This window comes from Bufo gargarizans, chromosome 6, assembly GCF_014858855.1.
Source record: "Bufo gargarizans isolate SCDJY-AF-19 chromosome 6, ASM1485885v1, whole genome shotgun sequence".
In the NCBI taxonomy this organism is placed as follows: domain Eukaryota; kingdom Metazoa; phylum Chordata; class Amphibia; order Anura; family Bufonidae; genus Bufo; species Bufo gargarizans.
Genome location: NC_058085.1, coordinates 113,924,363 through 113,947,794, shown reverse-complemented (window position 1 = coordinate 113,947,794; position 23,432 = coordinate 113,924,363). Strand labels below are relative to the sequence as shown.

The 23,432-nt window shown below is 46.4% G+C and overlaps 1 protein-coding gene across 2 annotated transcripts in view; it reads right to left on the bottom strand.

Moving 5' to 3' along the window:
* LOC122940930 (calcium-binding and coiled-coil domain-containing protein 2-like) overlaps positions 1–23,432 on the bottom strand; it is a 127,729-nt gene that overhangs the window by 17,988 nt on the left and 86,309 nt on the right. Inside the window, exon 8 of one of the 2 annotated variants that reach the window (XM_044297863.1) lies at positions 8,174–8,269. The exons of the other annotated variant lie outside the window; for it this stretch is intronic. Coding sequence (XP_044153798.1) covers positions 8,174–8,269 — 96 coding nt within the window. The remainder of the gene's footprint in view (positions 1–8,173; positions 8,270–23,432) is intronic. 2 annotated transcript variants of the gene reach the window in all.

Here is a 23,432-nt window from a genome sequence, read left to right as displayed (position 1 = left end):
GTCTCTTGCCCTAGCGCTGAATGTAAACTTCTCTTAGTATAAACATATTGTCACGGACGGTGTACAGGAAACAAGACAATGCAACATGCATATATGACTCACTGGAACCAAAGCTAAGGAACCAAGGGGAGACCCCTGCACAAGACCTAGCACTTTCCCTGGCTGCTCAGCCTATGCAAAGATCCCAGAGGTGGATGGTTGCATATCCACGTACCTCGACTATATAACCCCTGAACACCCTACAATAGTGAGGGGACACGACCACTGGCTCCCTACACCAGACATAGAGGGAGTCAGGGTCACCTGGGATCCAGCAAACAGAAAATAACAGATAAATGTACAGCACTTAACTTTGTAGCAGACAGGAAAACAGGATCAGCATGCACACACACTCCAGGAAGAAGTATAAGCCGCCCAGTAATGCATTATGGGGCGGAATTTAAAGGGATGCAATCAGTCCAACTACATGACAGCTGAGAGAGGCTAACGAGATGAGGAACTGAATACCAAAACAAATAAAACTCAAGGAGGAGGTTCTGAAAGGCTTCTGTCAGAGCTTCTCAGCTGTCTGGTTGTGACAGTACCCCTCCCTCTACGAGTGGACTCCGGACACTCAGAGCCCACCTTCTCAGGATGGGACCTATGTAAAGCCCTGATGAGACGAGAGGCCTTAATGTCCGTCACTGGGACCCACATCCTCTCCTCAGCACCATAACCCTCCCAATGAACATGGTACTGGAGAGAACTGCGGACAAGACGAGAATCCACAATCTTAGAGACCTGAAATTCAAGATTCCCATCAACCATAATCGGAGGAGGAGGAGGCAAAGGCGAGGGTACAATGGGTTGAACATAAGGTTTCAATAAGGACTTATGAAAAACATTATGGATCTTCCAAGTCTGAGGAAGATCAAGATGGTAGGCAACAGGATTGATGACAGACAGGATTTTGTAAGGCCCAATAAACCTAGGACCCAACTTCCAGGAGGGAACCTTCAATTTGATATTCTTGGTAGACAACCACACCAGATCACCAACATTAAGGTCCGGACCAAGCACACGTCTCTTATCTGCCACACGCTTATATCTCTCACTCATGCTCTTTATATTATCCTGAATCTTTTGCCAAATAGATGACAAAGACGAGGAGAATCTGTCCTCATCAGGTAAACCAGAAGACCCCTCTCCCGAGAAAGTCCCAAACTGCGGATGAAATCCATATGCACCAAAAAATGGTGACTTATCAGAGGACTCCTGACGACGGTTATTTAAAGCAAACTCAGCAAGGGACAAAAAAGAACACCAATCCTCCTGATTCTCCGCCACAAAACAGCGCAGATATGTCTCCAGATTCTGATTGACGCGCTACGTCTGGCCATTCCACTGCGGGTGGAAAGCAGAAGAGAATGACAACCGAACCCCCAAGCGAGAACAGAAAGCCTTCCAGAATATGCAAACAAACTGCGTGCCCCTATCAGAGACTATGTCTGAAGGAATACCGTGCAATTTGACAATGTGATCAATAAATGCCTGCGCCAGCGTCTTAGCATTGGGCAAACCAGGAAAAGGGATGAAATGCACCATTTTGCTAAAACGGTCCACCACCACCAGAATCACAGTCTTCCCCGAGGAACGAGGCAGGTCCGTTATGAACAGATGTGTCCAAGGACGGGAAGGAATGGGTAAGGGAAGGAGAGGACCTGATGGCCGTGAATGAGGGACTTTGGCACGAGCGCAAGTCTCACAGGCTGCTACAAAACCCTCAACCGACTTACGAAGCGCAGGCCACCAGAATCTCCGAGCGATGAGATCCAGTGTGGCTCTTGCCCCCGGGTGCCCAGCAAGGACCGTATCGTGGTGTTCCTTAAAAATCTTGTGTCTTAAAGCGAGAGGCACAAACAACCTCCCAGGAGGACAAAGATCAGGAGCCTCTGACTGGGCTGCCTGCACCTCTGCCTCCAATTCAGAAAAAAGAGCAGAGACCACCACACCTTCGGCCAAAATTGGACCTGGGTCTTCAAAATTCCCGCCTCCCGGAAAACAACGTGACAGGGCATCTGCCTTGACATTCTTAACCCCAGGGCGGAACGTGACAACAAAATTAAATCTTGAAAAGAACAAAGACCATCTGGCCTGTCTCGGGTTCAGACGCTTGGCTGACTCCAAGTAGGCCAGATTTTTATGGTCAGTAAACACGGTAATAGGGTGTCTGGCTCCCTCTAGCCAATGGCGCCATTCCTCAAAAGCCAGCTTGATGGCCAACAATTCCCTATCTCCCACATCGTAATTTCTCTCTGCGGAGGAGAGTTTTTTTGAGAAAAAGGCACACAGTCGCCATTTGGCAAGAGAGGAACCCTGAGACAAGACCGCACCCACACCCACCTCAGAAGCATCAACCTCAACTATGAAGGGTAAAGAAATATCAGGTTGCACCAAGATGGGAGCGGAAGCAAAACTCTCCTTGATATTAGAAAAAGCCTTACGCGCCTCTACCGACCAAGAAGAAAAATCTACCCCCTTTCTGGTCATATCAGTGAGTGGTTTAACAATAGAGGAATAATTCAAAATAAATTTCCTGTAATAATTGGCAAAGCCCGAAAAACGCATCAGCGCCTTCTGATTCTCAGGAAGCTCCCACTCAAGCACAGCGCGGACCTTCTCGGGGTCCATGCGAAAAACCAGAAGCGGAGAGAAGAAACCCCAGAAATTGAATTTCTGGAACCGCAAACACACATTTTTCCAGTTTTGCATATAATGTATTCTCCCGCAGGATGAGCAAGACCTGACGTAAATGTTCCTTATGAGTTTTGAAATCAGGAGAAAAAATCTAAATGTCATCCAAATACACTAATACAAATTTTCCTATCAAATGATAAAAAATGCTGTTCACGAAATGCTGAAAAACGGCTGGGGCATTCATCAAACCAAAAGGCATAACCAAATTTTCAAAATGGCCCTCAGGGGTATTGAAGGCCGTCTTCCATTCGTCTCCTTCTCTGACCCTGACCAGGTTGTATGCCCCTCTTAGATCTAATTTGGAAAAGACATTAGCCCCAACAACCTGGTTAAACAGGTCCGGGATCAGAGGAAGCGGATAAGGGTCACGAATAGTGATACTGTTCAGCTCCCTGAAATCCAGACAAGGTCTTAAAGAACCATCTTTTTTCTTAACAAAGAAAAAACCAGCGGCAACAGGTGACTTCGAGGGTTGTATGTGTCCTTTTCTCAGACTCTCAGAGATATAAGCACGCATAGCGATCCTTTCAGGTTGGGAAAGATTGTATAAACGAGATTTAGGCAGCTTGGCGCCTGGGATGAGATTAATAGGGCAATCATACTCCCTGTGCGGAGGCAAATCCTGAACTCCACTCTCAGAGAAGACATCCGAAAATTCAGAGAGAAAAGATGGTACAGTCTTAGTAGCAACCTCAGAAACAGATGTCGTGAGGCAATTCTCTCTGTAAAAGTCACTCCAACCATTTATTTGCCTCGCTTGCCAATCAATGGTGGGGTTATGTTTAGTGAGCCAGGGTAGCCCCAACACTAGAGGAGTAGGCAAACCGCAAAGGACGAAACATGACACATCCTCAACATGAGCATCACTCACAATTAAACGGATATTGTGAACTATGCCCTTTAATGATTTCTGAGAAAGTGGAGCGGAATCAATAGCAAAAACAGGAATATCCTTGCCCAAAGCGCGCACCTGGAAACCATGAGTTATCGCAAATTGATTATCAATGAGATTGACAGCTGCTCCACTATCCACAAAAATCTCACAAAAAATGCTCTTGCTCTCTAGCGCCACCCTAGCAGGCAGGACAAAACGGGAACTACAAGCAAACGGAAAACCTTCAATTTCCGCCTCAACCCTGCCAATAGTAACAGACGGAACATTTTTAAAAGATTTTTTCCTCTTTGTTTCTTTATTACTCCCAGAGAACTGCCTGAATCTCCTAGAGGGACAAATATTTGCCAAATGATTTATACCTCCACAACAAAAACAAACCCTCCCATGCGGGCTGAATCTTCTATTGTCAGAAGCAATCAACCCCAGCTGCATGGGCTCCTGCTCAGAAGGGGCTGACAGCGACTGAGACCCCTGCACACAGAATGGGACCGCTGCACCGTCCTGGGACTGAGTATGACAGGAAGGAGAGATCTCTCCTCTCTCTCTAAGACGCCTGTCAATACGAACGGCCCGAGACATAACACAGTCCAAGGAAATAGGCCTTTCATGAAAGGCAAATGCATCTTTCAATCCCTCTGAAAGACCATGGCAAAATTGACTTCGGAGTGCAGCATCATTCCAACCAGTATCAGCTGCCCATCTCCGAAATTCTGAGCAGTATATCTCTGCGGATTGTTTACCCTGGCATAATAGACGTAGTCTAGACTCAGCCAGAGCAATACGATCCGGATAATCATATATCTGACCCAGGGCTAAAAAGAATTCATCCACTGAACGGAGGGGCCGTGCCCCCTCCGGCAACGAAAAGGCCCAAGACTGAGCGTTACCCCTGAGCAGCGATATAATGATCCCCACCCTCCGTTCCTCATCACCAGAGGAATGGGGAAGAAGGCGAAAATGGAGTTTGCAAGCCTCTCTAAAACGCACAAAATTCTCACTACCCCCGGAAAACGTATCCGGGAGCGAGATCTTAGGCTCAGAACAAACTCCATGAACGCCAGCTGAACCGGTCACTTGAAGCTGAGAAAAAGTCCTGCGGAGATCAGCTACCTCCAATGAAAGACCCTGAAGGCGTTCAGCCAAAAGTGAAACCGGATCCATGCTTGAGACGGTTTTTGCGGCTTATAATGTCACGGACGGTGTACAGGAAACAAGACAATGCAACATGCATATATGACTCACTGGATCCAAAGCTAACGAACCAAGGGGAGACCCCTGCACAAGACCTAGCACTTTCCCTGGCTGCTCAGCCTATGCAAAGATCCCAGAGGTGGATGGTTGCATATCCACGTACCTCGACTATATAACCCCTGAACACCCTACAATAGTGAGGGGACTACTGGCTCCCTACACCAGACACGGAGGGAGTCAGGGTCAACCTGGGATCCAGCAAACAGAAAATAACAGATAAATGTACAGCACTTAACTTTGTAGCAGACAGGAAAACAGGATCAGCATGCACACACACTCCAGGAAGAAGTATAAGCCGCCCAGTAATGCATTATGGGGCGGAATTTAAAGGGATGCAATCAGTCCAACTACATGACAGCTGAGAGAGGCTAACAAGATGAGGAACTGAATACCACAACAAATAAAACTCAAGGAGGAGGTTCTGAAAGGCTTCTGTCAGAGCTTCTCAGCTGTCTGGTTGTGACACATATCTTCCACCCTCGAGACATCTGAATCCCACAGTTCTGTGTTGGGAAGGGGTAACAGCTTTGGGTACCACAATATGGTTCCTGAAGTCAGTCACTTTTTAGTCCTGTTATGCTGAGGATAGCCAATCAATATAAGATCGGAAGGGGTCCAACACCTGCCCCCCCTGCCAATTATCTGTTACCATGTAACTCAGGCACCAAAAACTGCACAGCTCCATCCATTGAGTAGTGGTCAGAGCTGGTAACTGCAGCGCTGCTCCCATTCACTTCAGAGGGAACAGCACTGCGGTTACCTTCTATGTCCACTACACAATGGATGGAGCCATGTAGTTCTGGCACTGACTTCCAGCGCTGTAGCTACAAGGTAACAGCTGATCAGAAGGGTGCTGGTTGTCCTGAGGATAGGCGATCAATCTCAAATCCTGGACAATCCCTTTAAAGTGCCCATACACAATGAACAAAACCTGGTCTAACCTGCAGATTTTGGCATGATCGATGCAATGTAAATAGGGCCAACCTACTCTGTGCTGATGGCTGATGTCAGAGAAAGAATGATCGGGCATTTTGGCTTTAAACATGTCCAATCTTTTGTTCCTACAAGAGATAAGCCAATCTCTGACATTAGTGAAGCTGTTATTTAATGTTTATAGCCACCAAAAAGGGAACCTGTCACGTTGTATGTGCAATCCTGTCTGCAGGAGGCATGTTATAGAGCAGGAGGAACTGAGCAGATTAATATAACATTGTGAGGCAAAAGATTCAGCCCTGCTCTTGTTATGCTTAGGAGTCCCTTGGCAGGTCCTACCCTTTGATTGACAGCTATCACCTTATGCACACCCATATAGGGCAGACTGTCAGACACTGAATATTACCACCCACTGGACTCAATCATTGCAGGTTTTTTTAAGATACATATTATGCTGAACCTTTTCCTACAAAACTATATATGAATCTGCTTAGCTCCTCCTGCTCTATAACATGCTGCTATGTGCAGTGTAGCAGGTATATCCTTTAAAGCAATGACACATTGATACTTGCAACGTTTAATAACTGCAACTTTTCTACTGATGACCTATCCGATTGGTGAGGGCTTGACACCCAGGACCCCGGCCAGTCAGCTGTTGGAGACGGCACCAGTGCTTGCAGCTCTCTCAGTTTAGCCCCATTTCCTACAATGAGGCCGAGTTGTGCCTAGGCCATGTGACTGATGAAGTGACAATGCAATTCAAATTAACTCTGACAAATGTCGGGTTATACTTAAAGGGGTTTTGCCATCTCAGACAATGGGGGCATATCGCTAGGATATGCCCCCATTGTCTGATAGGTGCGGGTCCCACCTCTGGGACCCGCACCTACAATGAGAACGGAGCACCTACTTAACTTTTTTCCACATTGTTCACGTATACTCTAAAGCTAATTGTTCTGTCCCCAGATGCAGATCCAGTTGTTTTCTGTGTGTTTCTCTGTTTGACATTGCATTTTAACTGTGTTGTAATTCATTTGCATTATTTTGTATGGTAACATCACCATCTATTGATTAGTTCATGTATTTTATCCAGACTGTTTTTCCTATGCATTATGGGAGTCCCAGGGCATTGTGGGTAGTTCCTGGTTGTTTCTAGTATTGTGCTGGGATAGCAAGCAGCCACCGTCTTATGTCTCAGGAGCCACACACTCTCACTGGTTTTACTGCTCCATCATCTGTTATTCAGCCTGTTTTCAAGCATAGTCGGTAAGGGCACTATCTATGTGACATTTAGTGAAGTTTATTGTATGTTTCTTGTATCTGATAGCTCATGTACTGTATGTATAGCAGATTATTCTGTGTCTTATGCTATGTACCTTGGATATTTAAGTTCTAAAATACTACTGTTTTATTCTGTAGTTTCACCTTTCCTGTCAATCTACTATCAATAAAGAGAAAGTTAAAGCAGTACAGTTTTCTCTTCTTATCAAGACAGAGAAGGTTTAGCTACATGTCAGATGACACACCGTGTTAACGTGTATGAGGACAGTATACTAATGATTAAAAGACCACGTCACTGCTACTGCTTTGTTTTGCTAGCACATCTATCAGCTTGCAGTGTGGATGGTGCACACAACCTATCTATCTTTATGACACTGTCAGATACTGCGGTGTACTTGTACTTGTATTCCTGTATAACAAGCTTGCAGCTAGTGACAGATTAAAACTCTTAGACACTGCCCCCCCATGATGAACATGACGTCACATGGCCCAGGCCAGTGATGATGAACCTTTTACAGACTAAGTGCCCAAACTGTAACCCAAAACCCACATATTTATCGTAAAGTGCCAACACGGCAATTTAACCTGAATACTACAGTCCAATATCGTATATCTTCCATGTACTTTATCATTTAGCTATAATATCCTGCCTACATTCAGTGCACTGCCTGTGCTGTTCATAGCCCGCTCTGCGCTGATGAATGGCAGGAAAAGTCTAAGGCATATGGGTACACCATAAACTTTTTCCAGGGTGCAGGTGCCTACAGAGAGGGCCCCGAGTGCCCGCTCTGGCACCCGTGCCATAGGTTCATCCCCACTGACATAGGCTAAGCTCTGAGAAGGCCGCGGTGCTACTGCGGCACTGATGCCTTCTAAAACCACTGATCGTCGGGGTCCCAGGTGTCAGACCCCCACCGATCAGATACTAATGACCTATCCTGAGGATAGATCATCAGTATAAAAGTCTCAGAAAAACTATTTAGCACATATATAAATCCAAGCCCCATCTGACAAATATATTTAATCATTCATGGAAAACTGTGTAAATCTAAAAACTTCTAGATTAATTGTAGTTACCTTGCACTCGTCTTTCAGTCTTTTCACTTTACTCTCCAAATTAGCAATCATAATATGTAACGCCCCCATCGTTTTAATTTTATTTTCACTTACAGCCTAGAGAGATGAAGAAAGAACACAGATAAGACTACACTATCATGGATCAGTCAGGAGCAGCATCCTCAATGGTTAGCCTGCATGGACGCTGTACCAGAAACAAAAATAGAAGATATATTACATTGTTACTTATGGTTTACAACCACTTTGATATAGAGCATCCACAAGTTGTCTCATTACTGCATAATCTGCTGAACATATCAGAAGAGCGTAATCTGCAGTGTTTGTAGAGAATACAAACAACAAAGAAAGCCATATGGATACTTTTTTAAACAAGTACCAACCAAAAAGAACAGGAATAATCCTGGACAAACAGGTAGGAGACAGTGGCAGATGTAGAACCACTGGGCCATTGGGCCAAGTGACCGGTTTGACTAATAACCAAATCCTAAGGGCGTTATTCTGGCGTTTCCCTGGTTTCACCTTCTAACCCCTATATACGGATGCTCACGGTTGCAAGGAATGTGGTCAATATCAGATGGGGGCCCAAGGTGCATCAAAGTTACATGCCATCTTCACTCTCCATGGGCTCTCCAGGTAATGCTTTTCTCAAGCACTGCCTGGAGAGCTTGTGGAGGATGAAGACAACAAATATTTTGGGCATAATGATTGAGGCCTGGTCTAAAGATTGCATTGGGCCCATAGGAGTCTAGTTACTAAGATATTACTAAGTTAGGATGGGTTCGCACTTGTGTTAGGGTATTCCGTTATAGGTTCCGTTATAACGGAATATAACAGAATTTTTAAGACGGAATGAAAAACGGAAGCCTTTAAGAGGCATTCCGTTTTGATCGGTGATTATATAAGTCTATGGGCATGCATAACAAATTAGTATGGTTACCGTTATGCAGTACGGAAAACAAATCAATCAATGGGACTGTTTTTTAACGGCTGTTTAGACAGTAGTCCTCCCGTCTAATGGCCATTAAAAACAGGTATAAAATGTCTTTCATGGGTTAAAAAAAAAACACGAAAAACCTTATCCACTTTAATGCATTGGGACACTTACTCCTCACTGTATGTATCAGGAAAGGACCTGCCCTCCCAAGCACAATGGGGGCCAAAGAGGGCATTATTAATACTGGGGGGCACTAATGCAGACATTAATGGCTATGTATATCTTCAGAGAAATTTTTTATTTTTTTTCCACAAAGGGTTAACTGTTTTTCTAGCAGGGTGAATCCTACTTTTTACTTTTACTTCATCTAATAACCCTTATCTCTAATTCACTTAGAGGTCATAAACACTTATTTAAAGAGGACCTTTCATCGGTCCAAACATTGTGAACTAAGTATCATGACATATACAGCGCCTCCCAGGGATCTCACTGCACTTACTATTATCCCTGGGCGCCGCACCGTTCTCCCGTTATGTCCTCCGGTATGTTCGGGGACTTGGTTATAGTAGGAGGAGACTTCCCTTGTTCTGCTGGGCGTCTCCTTCTCCTATGCTGTAGTGCTGGCCAATCGCAGAGCTCAATTCTGAAGTGTTTCGGGCAATATTATCTGCTCATATTCAGCCAAATGCTTCAGAACTCATTGGACGGCACTTCACAGTGCAGATGGACAATGACCCAAAGCATACTGCAAGAGCAACCAAAGAGTTTTTTAAGGGAAAGAAGTGGAATGTTATGCAATGGCCAAGTCAATCACCTGACCTGAATCCGATTGAGCATGCATTTCACTTTCTGAAGACAAAACTGAAGGGAAAGTGTCCCAAGAATAAGCAGGAACTGAAGACAGTTGCAGTAGAGGCCTGGCAGAGCATCACCGGGGATGAAACCCAGCGTCTGGTGATGTCTATGCGTTCCAGACTTCAGGCTGTAATTGACTGCAAAGGATTTGCAAACAAGTATTAAAAAGTGAAAGTTTGATTTAGGATTATTATTCTGTCACATTACTTTTGGTCCCTTAACAAGTGGGAGGCCCATATGGAAACTGTTGTAATTCCTACACCGTTCACCTGATTTGGATGTAAATACCCTCAAATTAAAGCTGACAGTCAAAGCACATCTTGTTTGTTTAATTTCAAATCCATTGTGGTGGTGTATAGAGCCAAAAATGTTAGAATTGTGGAGATGTCCCAATATTTATGGACCTGACTGTATATCACTGTATAAGGGGGCACAGAGCATGGGAATACAGAGCATGTATCACTACATAAGGGGGCACCGAGCAGGTCTCATTATAAAAGGAGGCACAGAACATGGGGTACAGATCATGTCTCACTCTATAAGGGGGCACAGAGCATGTATCACTATATAGGGGGCACAGAGCATGTATAACTAAATAGGGGGCACAGAGCATACATCACTCTATAAGGGTGCACAGAGTATGTATTACTCTATAAGGTGGCACAGAGCATATATCACTATATAAGGAGGGGCAGATCACAGGAGCACAAAGCATGTGGCACAGTATGGGGGCATAGAGCATGTGGCACAGTATGTGGGAACAGGACATGTGGCATAGTGTGGGGGCACAGAGCATGTGGCATTATCTATAGGGGCACTGTGTTTGGGGTGCATTATTTTCAGAGGGCATAGTACGTGACATGATTGTATTCAAGAGCACAGTGTATGCTGTTATTACATTCAGAGCACAGCATGTATCACTGAAAAGAGTTGGTGTCAGTTAATAATGTGTTAGAAAAGTGAGAAGCTGAAGACATCTGGGTGGCAAATTCTGCAGATGAGTTGTGGCCTGGAGAAGCCAACTATGGTTGTCTGAATCTAATGGAAGGAAAGGGAAAGAGAAGAACTCTGGAGGAGATGTCACCTGTAAATCACTAAATGTAAATGTAAATGTTTATTCTGCTACTGACGGTGTCTGTAGTCACTTTTATCATCTACAACAGGCCTCGATGGTAAGGTGTCTTTGCTGATCACACAGAAATTGGTAACAGGGTTAATGTTCCTGGAAGGATACACCAAATGGAAAAGGATTTAGGAAAACTAGAGGAATGGTCAAAAATCTGGAAACTGAAATTTAATGTTGATAAGTGCAAGATAATGCACCTGGGACGTAAAAACCCAAGAGCAGAATATAAAATCAGTGATACAGTCCTAACCTCAGTATCTGAGGAAAGGGATTTAGGGATCATTATTTCAGAAGACTTAAAGGTAGGCAGACGATGTCATAGAGCAGCAGGAAATGCTAGCAGAATGCTTGGGTTTATAGGGAGAGGCATTACCAGTAGAAAGAGGGAGGTGCTCATGCCGCTCTACAGAGCACTAGTGAGACCTCATTTGGAGTATTGTGCTCAGTACTGGAGACCATATCTCCAGAAGGATATTGATACTTTGGAGAGAGTTCACAGAAGAGCTACTAAACTGGTACATGGATTGCAGGATAAAACTTACCAGGAAAGATTAAAGGACCTTAACGTGTATAGCTTGGAAGAAAGACGAGACAGAGGGGATATGATAGAAACTTTTAAAGGGAGTCTGTCACCACATTTGAGCATATTAGACTGATCAAATAGCGTTATATGTGCCACCGAGAACTTAAAAACGGTACCTTTGTTGTATCTAATGGAGTTTTCTTTCACCCAAAAATGAACTTTTAAGATTCTTTAAATGCGCCCTCTTAAGTGCCCAGGGCGGCATCTCAATCGTCCGAGCCCCAGGTAGCACCTCCTTAATGGCTCATAACCCCGCCCTCCGTGTGCCTCTGCCCGCCCGTTTACTCTCCTGCTCTCTCCTTTTCCACTGCGGCTGAGCGGTCAAATTCGTAGCGGGTGCAGAGGAAAAAGAAGAGAGGAGGAGAGTAAATGGGCGGGCAGAGGCACACGGAGGGCGGGGTTATGAGCCGTTGAGGAGGTGCTGCCTGGGGCTCGAACGATTGAGATGCCGCCCTGGGCACTTGAGAGGGCGCATTTACAGAATCATAAAAGTTCATTTTTGGCTGAAAGAAAACTCCATTAGATACAACAAAGATACAGTTTTTAAGTTCTCGGTGGCACATATAACGCTATTTGATCAGTCTAATAAACTCAAATGTGGTGACAGACTCCCTTTAAATACATAAAGGGAATCAACAAGGTAAAAGAGGAGAGAATATTTACAAGAAGAAAAACTGCTACAAGAGGACATCGTTTTAAATTAGAGGGGCAAAGGTTTAAAAGTAATATCAGAAAGTATTACTTTACTGAGAGAGTAGTGGATGCATGGAATAGCCTTCCTGCAGAAGTGGTAGCTGCAAATACAGTGAAGGAGTTTAAGCATGCATGGGATAGGCATAAGGCCATCCTTCATATAAGATAGGGCAAGGGGCTATTCATAGTATTCAGTATATTGGGCAGACACATTCTATGTTTCTATGTTTCTAACAGGGATCAACAACCTCTGCTAATCTAAATGTTTTGAAACCTCAACTCCCAGAATCCTCCTTTTACTTCTATGAGAGAAAAGCTGTGTGTCTATGCTGGGAGTTGTAGTTTCACAACAGCTAGAGTCGAAGGTAGCTGATCCGTGACCTACAGCATGATGATGGGTGTGGTAGCATTCTCTTTTGTGAAACAGCAACTCCCAGCATAACTTTAGTTACACCTGTTCAGGACAAACTGTAAGCTAGTGTACCGTGTTTGGTTCTGGTGCTGTATGTATGTATTGGTCTTGGTGTCGGTGCTGTATGTATGTATTGTAGGAGAGTACCTGGGGTGGTAATAGACGGCAGGTACGTGCCACCGGGGGTCCTGGCACCGGTGGAGTAAGAGCCAGAAAAGTGCATATTGCAGCGGTTATGCTGTTAACACAGCGGATCCGGGCCGGCTCTTATTGGGAGCAGGCAGATATGCGGGCGGGTGCCTGTCTCCCCACGGTCCAGGCCAGGTTTTGCAGGGAAGGGTTAAAAACCTGACCAGCAACAAGGGTGTGGTGTGCAATGTGAAGCTTCTGTGTTCTCTGGCTGTGAGAGTGAGAAGTGGAGGTGAGCTGGGCTGTGTGCTGAGGCCTGTGGAGGACTGTGCAGGATCCTGCAGCTGAACCCAGGAGGGATCCGTGTCCTGTGGCTAGAAGCAAGACCCATGGACTTACTTCACCAAGGAGAAAAAGGTGACATTACTCCTGGCTTTAAATAGACTTTGCTTTATGTGACTGAAACAGGCCTCAAGTAGCCGGCAGCAGGGACTTGCTGTGTTTGAATTATTATTTTGCTGTTGTGTGTGACCACCCTCCCTATGAACTGCACCGTCTTTCACTTGTATGCACCGTGTGAATAAACAAAGCATCGTGTTTTACACCAAGACCATTCTGTGTTGCCTCTATACTGCACTCGCTACCACTGCCTACCAGAGCGGATCCCCACAGTATGTAATGAGCTTAGTTCTGGTGCTGTATGTATGTAATAAGCTTAGTTCTGGTACTGTATGTATGTAATGAGCTTGGTTCTGGAGCTGTATTTATGTAATGAGCTTGGTTCTGGTGCTGTATGTATGTACAGAGCTTGGTTCTGGTGCTATATTTATGTAATGAGCTTGGTTCTGGAGCTGTATTTATGTAATGAGCTTAGTTCTGGTGCTGTATGTATGTAAGGCGCTTGGTTCTGGTGCTGTATGTATGTAATGAGCTTAGTTCTGGTGCTGTATGTATGTAATGAGCTTGGTTCTGGTTCTGTATTTATGTAATGAGCTTGGTTCTGGTGCTGTATGTATGTACAGAGCTTGGTTCTGGTGCTATATTTATGTAATGAGCTTGGTTCTGGTGCTGTTTGTGTAAAGGGCCTGGTATGGCACCATTACTACTGTATCGTATATAGCACACTATGCATGCACTGTGTTCTCTCTGCTGTTGGACTACAGAAAATACTGAGCCAGCGCTCCACTATTTTCAGGAGTCACATAGCAGTGAATGGAGGAGTAGCCGAATATGTGTGCCTTGCTCTCGAATCACTTAGGGGCCCTGTTCTTGAGATAGCAGAGGATCTCCCAGAGATGGGACCCGGACCAGCACCTGTCAGACATTTATTCTATCCTATTCATAGGTCATAAATGTCCCAGATGAGAATATCCCCTGAAGCATTGGCTGTGCATTCTTTTCTCCATAAAATTGCATAACATTTTAAATTTGATGCTATTCATTTATTGTATTTTATTCCCTATAATGGTTGTGGTGTGTGTGTGTGTGTGTGGGGGGCAAAAAGACTGCTTACACAGGGCGTCATTTAACCTAAGTCAACAAAAAAAACCAATCATAAACACTACTATTTATTGCAAGAAATAATATATTTATTGAAAAGAAAAAAATATTAAAAGCAGATTCCTCTCTGAGGAAGATACACGAATTGCACATTGGAGGGTGTGGTGTGTGGGGCCGTGGCAGGAACTATATAGATATATGGAAAATTCAGTTCGGTGTATATATATATTATATATTCATTTTTTAAGCATTATACTGTATTTATACAGTTTTTTGTTAGATTGAGTACATGTAATAGCTTTAACCCCTTCCACGCCAATTTTTTTTTTGGAGTTGTGCTCCCTGCCTTCCCACAGCCATAACTTTTATATTTTTCAGTTCACATAGCCGTATGAGGCCTTGTTTTTTGCTGGACAAGTTATACTTTCCAACGCCACCATTTAATATTACATATGATGAAATGGAAAAGAAGAAAAAAAATTCCAAATTGGGTGAAATTAGAAATAAAAGGAATTCCGCCACAGTTTTACGGGTTTTTTATTTATGACGTTCGATAAAACTGACCAGTTACCTTCATTCTACAGGTTAGTATGAATCCAGCGATACCTTATATGTATAGTTTTTCTTGCGTTTTGAAATAATAAAACACTTGGAAAAAATCAGTTTTATTATTTCACTGCCATATTTTGACCTCTATAACTTTTTGTAAATAGGTGTATCAAGCTGTGTGGGGGCTCACTTTTTGTGGGGCAATGAATGCTAAATATTGGCTCTGGGAATGGACTAGTTAGCTCCCAAATTCTGCAAAACGGTCCATATCCACATTCAAACATAGAGGACTCTCTACCTCTAGAGTTGAGCGAACACCTGGATGTTCGGGTTCGAGAAGTTCGGCCGAACTTCCCGGAAATGTTCGGGTTCGGGATCCGAACTTCGCCCCGAACCCGAACCCCATTGAAGTCAATGGGCACCCGAACTTTTCGGCACTAAAAAGGCTGTAAAATAGCCCAGCAAAGGGCTAGAGGGCTGCAAAATGTAGGTAAATCCCCTGCAAACAAATGCGGATAGGGAAATGAATAAAAATAAAAAAAATTAAAATTAACCAATATCAATTGGAGAAAGGTCTCATGGCAGAGAATCAGGCTTCACGTCACCCAACACTGGAACAGGCCACTGTCAGATATTTAGGCCCCGGTACACCCAGACAGAGGAGAGAGGTCCCATTGCAGAGAATCAGGCTTCATGTCATAGCAGAGAATCAGGCTTCACGTCACCCACCACTGGAACAGGCCATTGTCAGATATTTAGGCCCCGGCACCCAGACAGAGGAGAGAGGTCCCATAGCAGAGAATCAGGCTTAATGTCACCCACCACTGGAACAGGCCACTGTCAGATATTTTTAGGCCCCGGCACACAGACAGAGGAGAGAGGTCCCATAGCAGAGATTCAGGCTTCATGTCATAGCAGAGATTCAGGCTTCATGTCATAGCAGAGAATCAGGCTTCATGTCATAGCAGAGAATCAGGCTTCGTGTCATAGCAGAGAATCAGGCTTCGTGTCATAGCAGAGAATCAGGCTTCGTGTCATAGCAGAGAATCAGGCTTCGTGTCATAGCAGAGAATCAGGCTTCGTGTCATAGCAGAGAATCAGGCTTCGTGTCATAGCAGAGAATCAGGCTTCGTGTCATAGCAGAGAATCAGGCTTCGTGTCATAGCAGAGAATCAGGCTTCGTGTCATAGCAGAGAATCAGGCTTCGTGTCATAGCAGAGAATCAGGCTTCGTGTCATAGCAGAGAATCAGGCTTCGTGTCATAGCAGAGAATCAGGCTTCGTGTCATAGCAGAGAATCAGGCTTCGTGTCATAGCAGAGAATCAGGCTTCGTGTCATAGCAGAGAATCAGGCTTCGTGTCATAGCAGAGAATCAGGCTTCGTGTCATAGCAGAGAATCAGGCTTCGTGTCATAGCAGAGAATCAGGCTTCGTGTCATAGCAGAGAATCAGGCTTCACGTCATAGCAGAGAATCAGGCTTCACATCACCCAACACTGGAACAGGCCACTGTCAGATATTTAGGCCCCGACACCCAGACAGAGGAGAGAGGTCCCATTGCAGAGAATCAGACTTCATGTCATAGCAGAGAATCAGGCTTCACGTCACCCACCACTAGAACAGGCCATTGTCAGATATTTAGGCCCCGGCACCCAGACAGAGGAGAGAGGTCCCATAGCAGAGAATCAGGCTTCATGTCATAGCAGAGAATCAGGCTTCACGTCACCCACCACTAGAACAGGCCATTGTCAGATATTTAGGCCCCGGCACCCAGACAGAGGAGAGAGGTCCCATAGCAGAGAATCAGGCTTCATGTCATAGCAGAGAATCAGGCTTCACGTCACCCACCACTAGAACAGGCCATTGTCAGATATTTAGGCCCCGGCACCCAGACAGAGGAGAGAGGTCCCATAGCAGAGAATCAGGCTTCATGTCATAGCAGAGATTCAGGCTTCATGTCATAGCAGAGATTCAGGCTTCATGTCATAGCAGAGATTCAGGCTTCATGTCATAGCAGAGAATCAGGCTTCATGTCATAGCAGAGAATCGGGCTTCATGTCATAGCAGAGAATCAGGCTTCGTGTCATAGCAGAGAATCAGGCTTCGTGTCATAGCAGAGAATCAGGCTTCGTGTCATAGCAGAGAATCAGGCTTCGTGTCATAGCAGAGAATCAGGCTTCACATCACCCAACACTGGAACAGGCCACTGTCAGATATTTAGTCCCCGGCACCCACACAGAGGAGAGAGGTCCCGTTGCAGAGAATCAGGCTTCATGTCATAGCAGAGAATCAGGCTTCACGTCACCCACCACTGGAAAAGGCCTTTGTTAGATATTTAGGCCCCAGCACCCAGACAGAGGAGAGAGGTCCCATAGCAGAGAATCATGCTTCATGTCATAGCAGAGAATCAGGCTTCAAGTCATAGCAGAGAATCGGGCTTCACGTCACCCACCACTGGAACAGGCCATTGTCAGATATTTAGGCCCCGGCACCCAGACAGAGGAGAGAGGTCCCATTGCAGAGAATCAGGCTTCATGTCATAGCAGAGAATCAGGCTTCATGTCATAGCAGAGAATCAGGCTTCATGTCATAGCAGAGAATCAGGCTTCACGTCACCCACCACTGAAACAGGCCATTGTCAGATATTTAGGCCCCGGCACCCAGACAGAGGAGAGAGGTCCCATAGCAGAGAATCAGGCTTCGTGTCATAGCAGAGAATCAGGCTTCGTGTCATAGCAGAGAATCAGGCTTCGTGTCATAGCAGAGAATCAGGTTTCTTGTCATTGCAGAGAATCAGGCTTCGTGTCATAGCAGAGAATCAGGCTTCGTGTCATAGCAGAGAATCAGGCTTCGTGTCATAGCAGAGAATCAGGCTTCGTGTCATAGCAGAGAATCAGGCTTCGTGTCATAGCAGAGAATCAGGCTTCGTGTCATAGCAGAGAATCAGGCTTCGTGTCATAGCAGAGAATCAGGCTTCGTGTCATAGCAGAGAATCAGGCTTCGTGTCATAGCAGAGAATCAGGCTTCGTGTCATAGCAGAGAATCAGGCTTCGTGTCATAGCAGAGAATCAGGCTTCGTGTCATAGCAGAGAATCAGGCTTCGTGTCATAGCAGAGAATCAGGCTTCGTGTCATAGCAGAGAATCAGGCTTCACATCACCCAACACTGGAACAGGCCACTGTCAGATATTTAGGCCCCGACACCCAGACAGAGGAGAGAGGTCCCATTGCAGAGAATCAGACTTCATGTCATAGCAGAGAATCAGGCTTCACGTCACCCACCACTAGAACAGGCCATTGTCAGATATTTAGGCCCCGGCACCCAGACAGAGGAGAGAGGTCCCATAGCAGAGAATCAGGCTTCATGTCATAGCAGAGAATCAGGCTTCACGTCACCCACCACTAGAACAGGCCATTGTCAGATATTTAGGCCCCGGCACCCAGACAGAGGAGAGAGGTCCCATAGCAGAGAATCAGGCTTCATGTCACCCACCACTGGAACAGGCCACTGTCAGATATTTTTAGGCCCCGGCACCCAGACAGAGGAGAGGTTCACTCAACTTTGGGTTGCCCCGCAATATAATGGTAAAATGAAAATAAAAAAAGGATTGAATGAGGAAGTGCCCTGGAGTACAATATATGGTTAAGGGGAGGTAGCCATAAATGTCTAATCTGCACAAGGGATGGACAGGTCCTGTGGGATCCATGCTTGGTTCATTTTTATGAACATCAGCTTGTCCACATTGGTGGTAGACAGGGGGCTGCGTTTGTCTGTAATGACGCCCCCTGCCGTGCTGAATACACGTTCAGACAAAACGCTGGCCGCCGGGCAGGCCAGCACCTCCAAGGCATAAAAGGCTAGCTCTGGCCACGTGGACAATTTGGAGACCCAGAAGTTGAATGGGACCGAACCATCAGTCAGTACGTGGAGGGGTGTGCACACGTACTGTTCCACCATGTTAGTGAAATGTTGCCTCCTGCTAACATGTTCCGTATCAGGTGGTGGTGCAGATAGCTGTGGCGTGGTGACAAAACTTTTCCATATCTCTGCCATGCTAACCCTGCCCTCAGAGGATCTGGCCGTGACACAGCTGCGTTGGCGACCTCTTGCTCCTCCTCTGCTTTCGCCTTGGGCTTCCACTTGTTCCCCTGTGACATTTGTGAATGCTCTCAGTAGCGCGTCTACCAACGTGCGCTTGTACTCGCGCATCTTCCTATCACGCACCAGTGCAGGAAGTAAGGTGGGCACATTGTCTTTGTACCGGGGATCCAGCAGGGTGGCAACCCAGTAGTCCGCATACGTTAAAATGTGGGCAACTCTGCTGTCGTTGCGCAGGCACTGCAGCATGTAGTCGCTCATGTGTGCCAGGCTGCCCAGAGGTAAGGACAAGCTGTCCTCTGTGGGAGGCGTATCGTCATCGTCCTGCGTTTCCCCCCCCAGTCACGCACCAGTGATGGGCCCGAGCTGCGTTGGGTGCCACCCCGCTGTGAACATGCTTCATCCTCATCCTCCTCCACCTCCTCCTCATCCTCGTCCTCCAGTAGTGGGCCCTGGCTGGCCACATTTGTACCTGGCCTCTGCTGTTGCAAAAAACCTCCCTCTGAGTCACTTCTAAGAGACTGGCCTGAAAGTGCTAAAAATGACCCCTCTTCCTCCTCCTCCTGGGCCACCTCCTCTTCCATCATCACCCTAAGTGTTTTCTCAAGGAGACATAGAAGTGGTATTTTAACACTGATAACAGCGTCATCGCCACTGGTTATGTTGGTGGAGTACTCGAAACAGCGCAACAGGGCACACAGGTCTCGCATGGAGGCCCAGTCATTGGTGGTGAAGTGGTGCTGTTCCGCAGTGCGACTGACCCGTGCATGCTGCAGCTGAAACGCCACTATGGCCCGCTGCTGCTCGCACAGTCTGTCCAGCATGTGCAAGGTGTTGTTCCACCTGGTGGGCACGTCGCATATGAGGCGGTGAGCGGGAAGGCCGAAGTTACGCTGTAGCGCAGACAGGCGAGCAGCGGCAGGATGTGAACTCCAGAAGCGCGCACAGACGGCCCGCACTTTATGCAGCAGCTCTGACATGTCGGGGTAGTTGTGAATGAACTTCTGCACCACCAAATTCAGCACATGCGCCAAGCAAGGGATGTGCGTCAAACCGGCTAGTCCCAGAGCTGCAATGAGATTTTGCCCATTATCGCACACCACCAGGCCGGGCTTGAGGCTCACCGGCAGCAACCACTCGTCGGTCTGTTGTTCAATACCCTGCCACAACTCCTGTGCGGTGTGGGACCTGTCCCCCAAACATATGAGTTTCAGAATGGCCTGCTGACGTTTACTCCGGGCTGTGCTGAAGTTGGTGGTGAAGGTGTGTGGCTGACTGGATGAACAGGTGGAAGAAGAGGAGGAGGAAGCCGAGTAGGAGGAGGAGGCTACAGGAGGCAAAGAATGTTGCCCTGCGATCCTTGGCGGCGGAAGGACGTGCGCCAAACAGTCCTCCGCCTGGGGCCCAGCCGCCACTACATTTACCCAGTGTGCAGTTAGGGAGATATAGCGTCCCTGGCCGTGCTTAATGGTCCACGTATCTGTGGTTAGGTGGACCTTGCCACAGATGGCGTTGCGCAGTGCACACTTGATTTTATCGGATACTTGGTTGTGCAGGGAAGGCACGGCTCTCTTGGAGAAGTAGTGGCGGCTGGGAACAACATACTATGGGACAGAAAGCGACATGAGCTGTTTGAAGCTGTCTGTGTCCACCAGCCTGAATGACAGCATTTCATAGGCCAGTAGTTTAGAAATGCTGGCATTCAGGGCCAGGGATCGAGGGTGGCTAGGTGGGAATTTACGCTTTCTCTCAAATGTTTGTGAGATGGAGAGCTGAACGCTGCCGTGTGACATGGTTAAGATGCTTGGTGACAGAGGTGGTGGTGTTGGTGGTACATCCTCTGTTTGCTAGGCGGCAGGTCCCAACGTTCCTCCAGAGGCGGAGGAAGAGGCCGAGGCGGCAGCAGCAGAAGAGGTAGCAGGGGGAGTCTGAGTGAGTTCCTTGTTTTTAAGGTGTTTACTCCACTGCAGCTCATGCTTTGCATGCAGGTGCCTGGTCATGCAGGTTGTGCTAAGGTTCAGAACGTTAATGCCTCGCTTCAGGCTCTGATGGCACAGCGTGCAAACCACTCGGGTCTTGTCATCAGCACATTGTTTGAAGAACTGCCACGCTAGGGAACTCCTTGAAGCTGCCTTTGGGGTGCTCGGTCCCAGATGGCGGCGGTCAGTAGCAGGCGGAGTCTCTTGGCGGCGGGTGTTCTGCTTTTGCCCACTGCTCCCTCTTTTGCTACGCTGTTGGCTCGGTCTCACCACTGCCTCTTCCTCCGAACTCTGAAAGTCAGTGGCACGACCTTCATTCCATGTGGGGTCTAGGACCTTATCGTCCCCTGCATCGTCTTCCACCCAGTCTTCCTCCCTGACCTCCTGTTCAGTCTGCACACTGCAGAAAGACGCAGCAGTTGGCACCTGTGTTTCATCAGAGACGTGCTGAGGTGGTATTCCCATGTCCTCATCATCAGGAAACATAAGTGGTTGTGCATCAGTGCATTCTATGTCTTCCACCGCTGGGGAAGGGCTAGGTGGATGCCCTTGGTAAACCCTGTCAGCAGAGTCTTCAAACAGCATAAGAGACTGCTGCATAACTTGAGGCTCAGACAGTTTCCCTGATATGCATGGGGGTGTTGTGACAGACTGATGGGCTTGGTTTTCAGGCGCCATCTGTGAGCTTTCTGCAGAAGACTGGGTGGGAGATAATGTGAACGTGCTGGATCCACTGTCGGCCACCCAATTGACTAATGCCTGTACCTGCTCAGGCCTTACCATGCTTAGAACGGCATTGGGCCCCACCAAATATGGCTGTAAATTCTAGCGTCTACTGGGACCTGAGGTAGTTGGTACACTAGGACGTGTGGCTGTGGCACAACGGCCATGTCCTCTCCCAGAACCAGAGGGTCCACTAACACCACCACGACCATGTCCGCGTCCCTTACTAGATGTTTTCCTCATTGTTACCGTTCACAACAATAAGAAAAAAATTATTTGGCCCAATGTATTGAATTCAAATTCAGGCCTTTTTTTTTACAGGCACCTAACACTATCTGGCTATCTATTTAGGTATCGTATTACACTAATAAAGGCACAGTAGTAACCACAGATTTTAGCTGAATATAAATTGTAGGCCTAGTATTTAGGCCCTGGATGACAGGTATACGTTTACGGACAGAATTGGACTTGGAAATGCACGGTAGCGTGTGAAGTTATTGAGGATGACCCTATAAGCACCTTCAAGGTAATATACCCTTTTATGGATAGATTTAAACTTGGCCTGATACAGCAGAAACCACTGATTTAGGGAATTGCTAAGTTGGGAATTGTATTTCAACCCATAAAAAAAACTGTGCTTTGGCGGACACTAAATAACTTGACCAGCCACAGCAATAACCACAGATTTAGCTGAATATAAATTGTAGGCCTAGTATTTAGGCCCTGGATGACAGGTATCCCTTTTTCGGACAGAATTAGACTTGGAAATGCACAGTAGCGTGTGAAGTTATTGAGGATGACCCCATCAGCACCTTCAATGTAATATACCCTTTTATGGATAGTTTTAAACTTGGCCTGCTACAGCAGGAAACCACTGCTTTAGGGAATTGCTAATTTGGGAATTGTATTTCAACCCAGAAAAAAATATATCCTTTGCCAGACAGCAGACAGTATTACAATTGGCTAGCCACAGCTGAAACACCAGATTTAGGGTACTGCTATTTTGGCAATTGTATTTCACCCCTCAATAAAATAGTAAGCACAGCCAAGCCCCTGATATAGGATATAGCAAAAAAAAAAAAAACACTATTGGTTAAATGTACTTGGTGGCAGCTTGTGCTGGCGCACCACAAGACACGAAATGGCCGCCGATCACCCCAGAAAAAAGTGACAGAAAAACGCTCTGGGCAGCCTAAAAACAGTGAGCATTTAAATAGCAGAGGTTGAATGATTCACAGCTGTAGATCGATCACTTCATTAAGTGTTTTGGAAGAGTAAATCCCTGCCTAATCTCGCCCTAACAGCAGCAGCTGCATCCTATCCCTACACTGATCAGAGCAGAGTGACGTGCAGCGCTACGTGACTCCAGCTTAAATAGAGGCTGGGTCACATGCTGCACTGGCCAATCACAGCCATGCCAATAGTAGGCATGACTGTGATGGCCTCTTGGGGCAAGTAGTATGATGCTTGTTGATTGGCTGCTTTGCAGCCTTTCAAAAAGCGCCAAGAAAGCACCGAACACCGAACCTGAACCCGGACTTTTACGAAAATGTTCGGGTCCATGTCACGAACACCCCAAAATTCGGTACAAACCCGAACTATACAGTTCGGGTTCGCTCATCCCTATCTACCTCCATAGTCCTTCGAGGTGCTGTATTTTGGACACTATGACATGTGCTT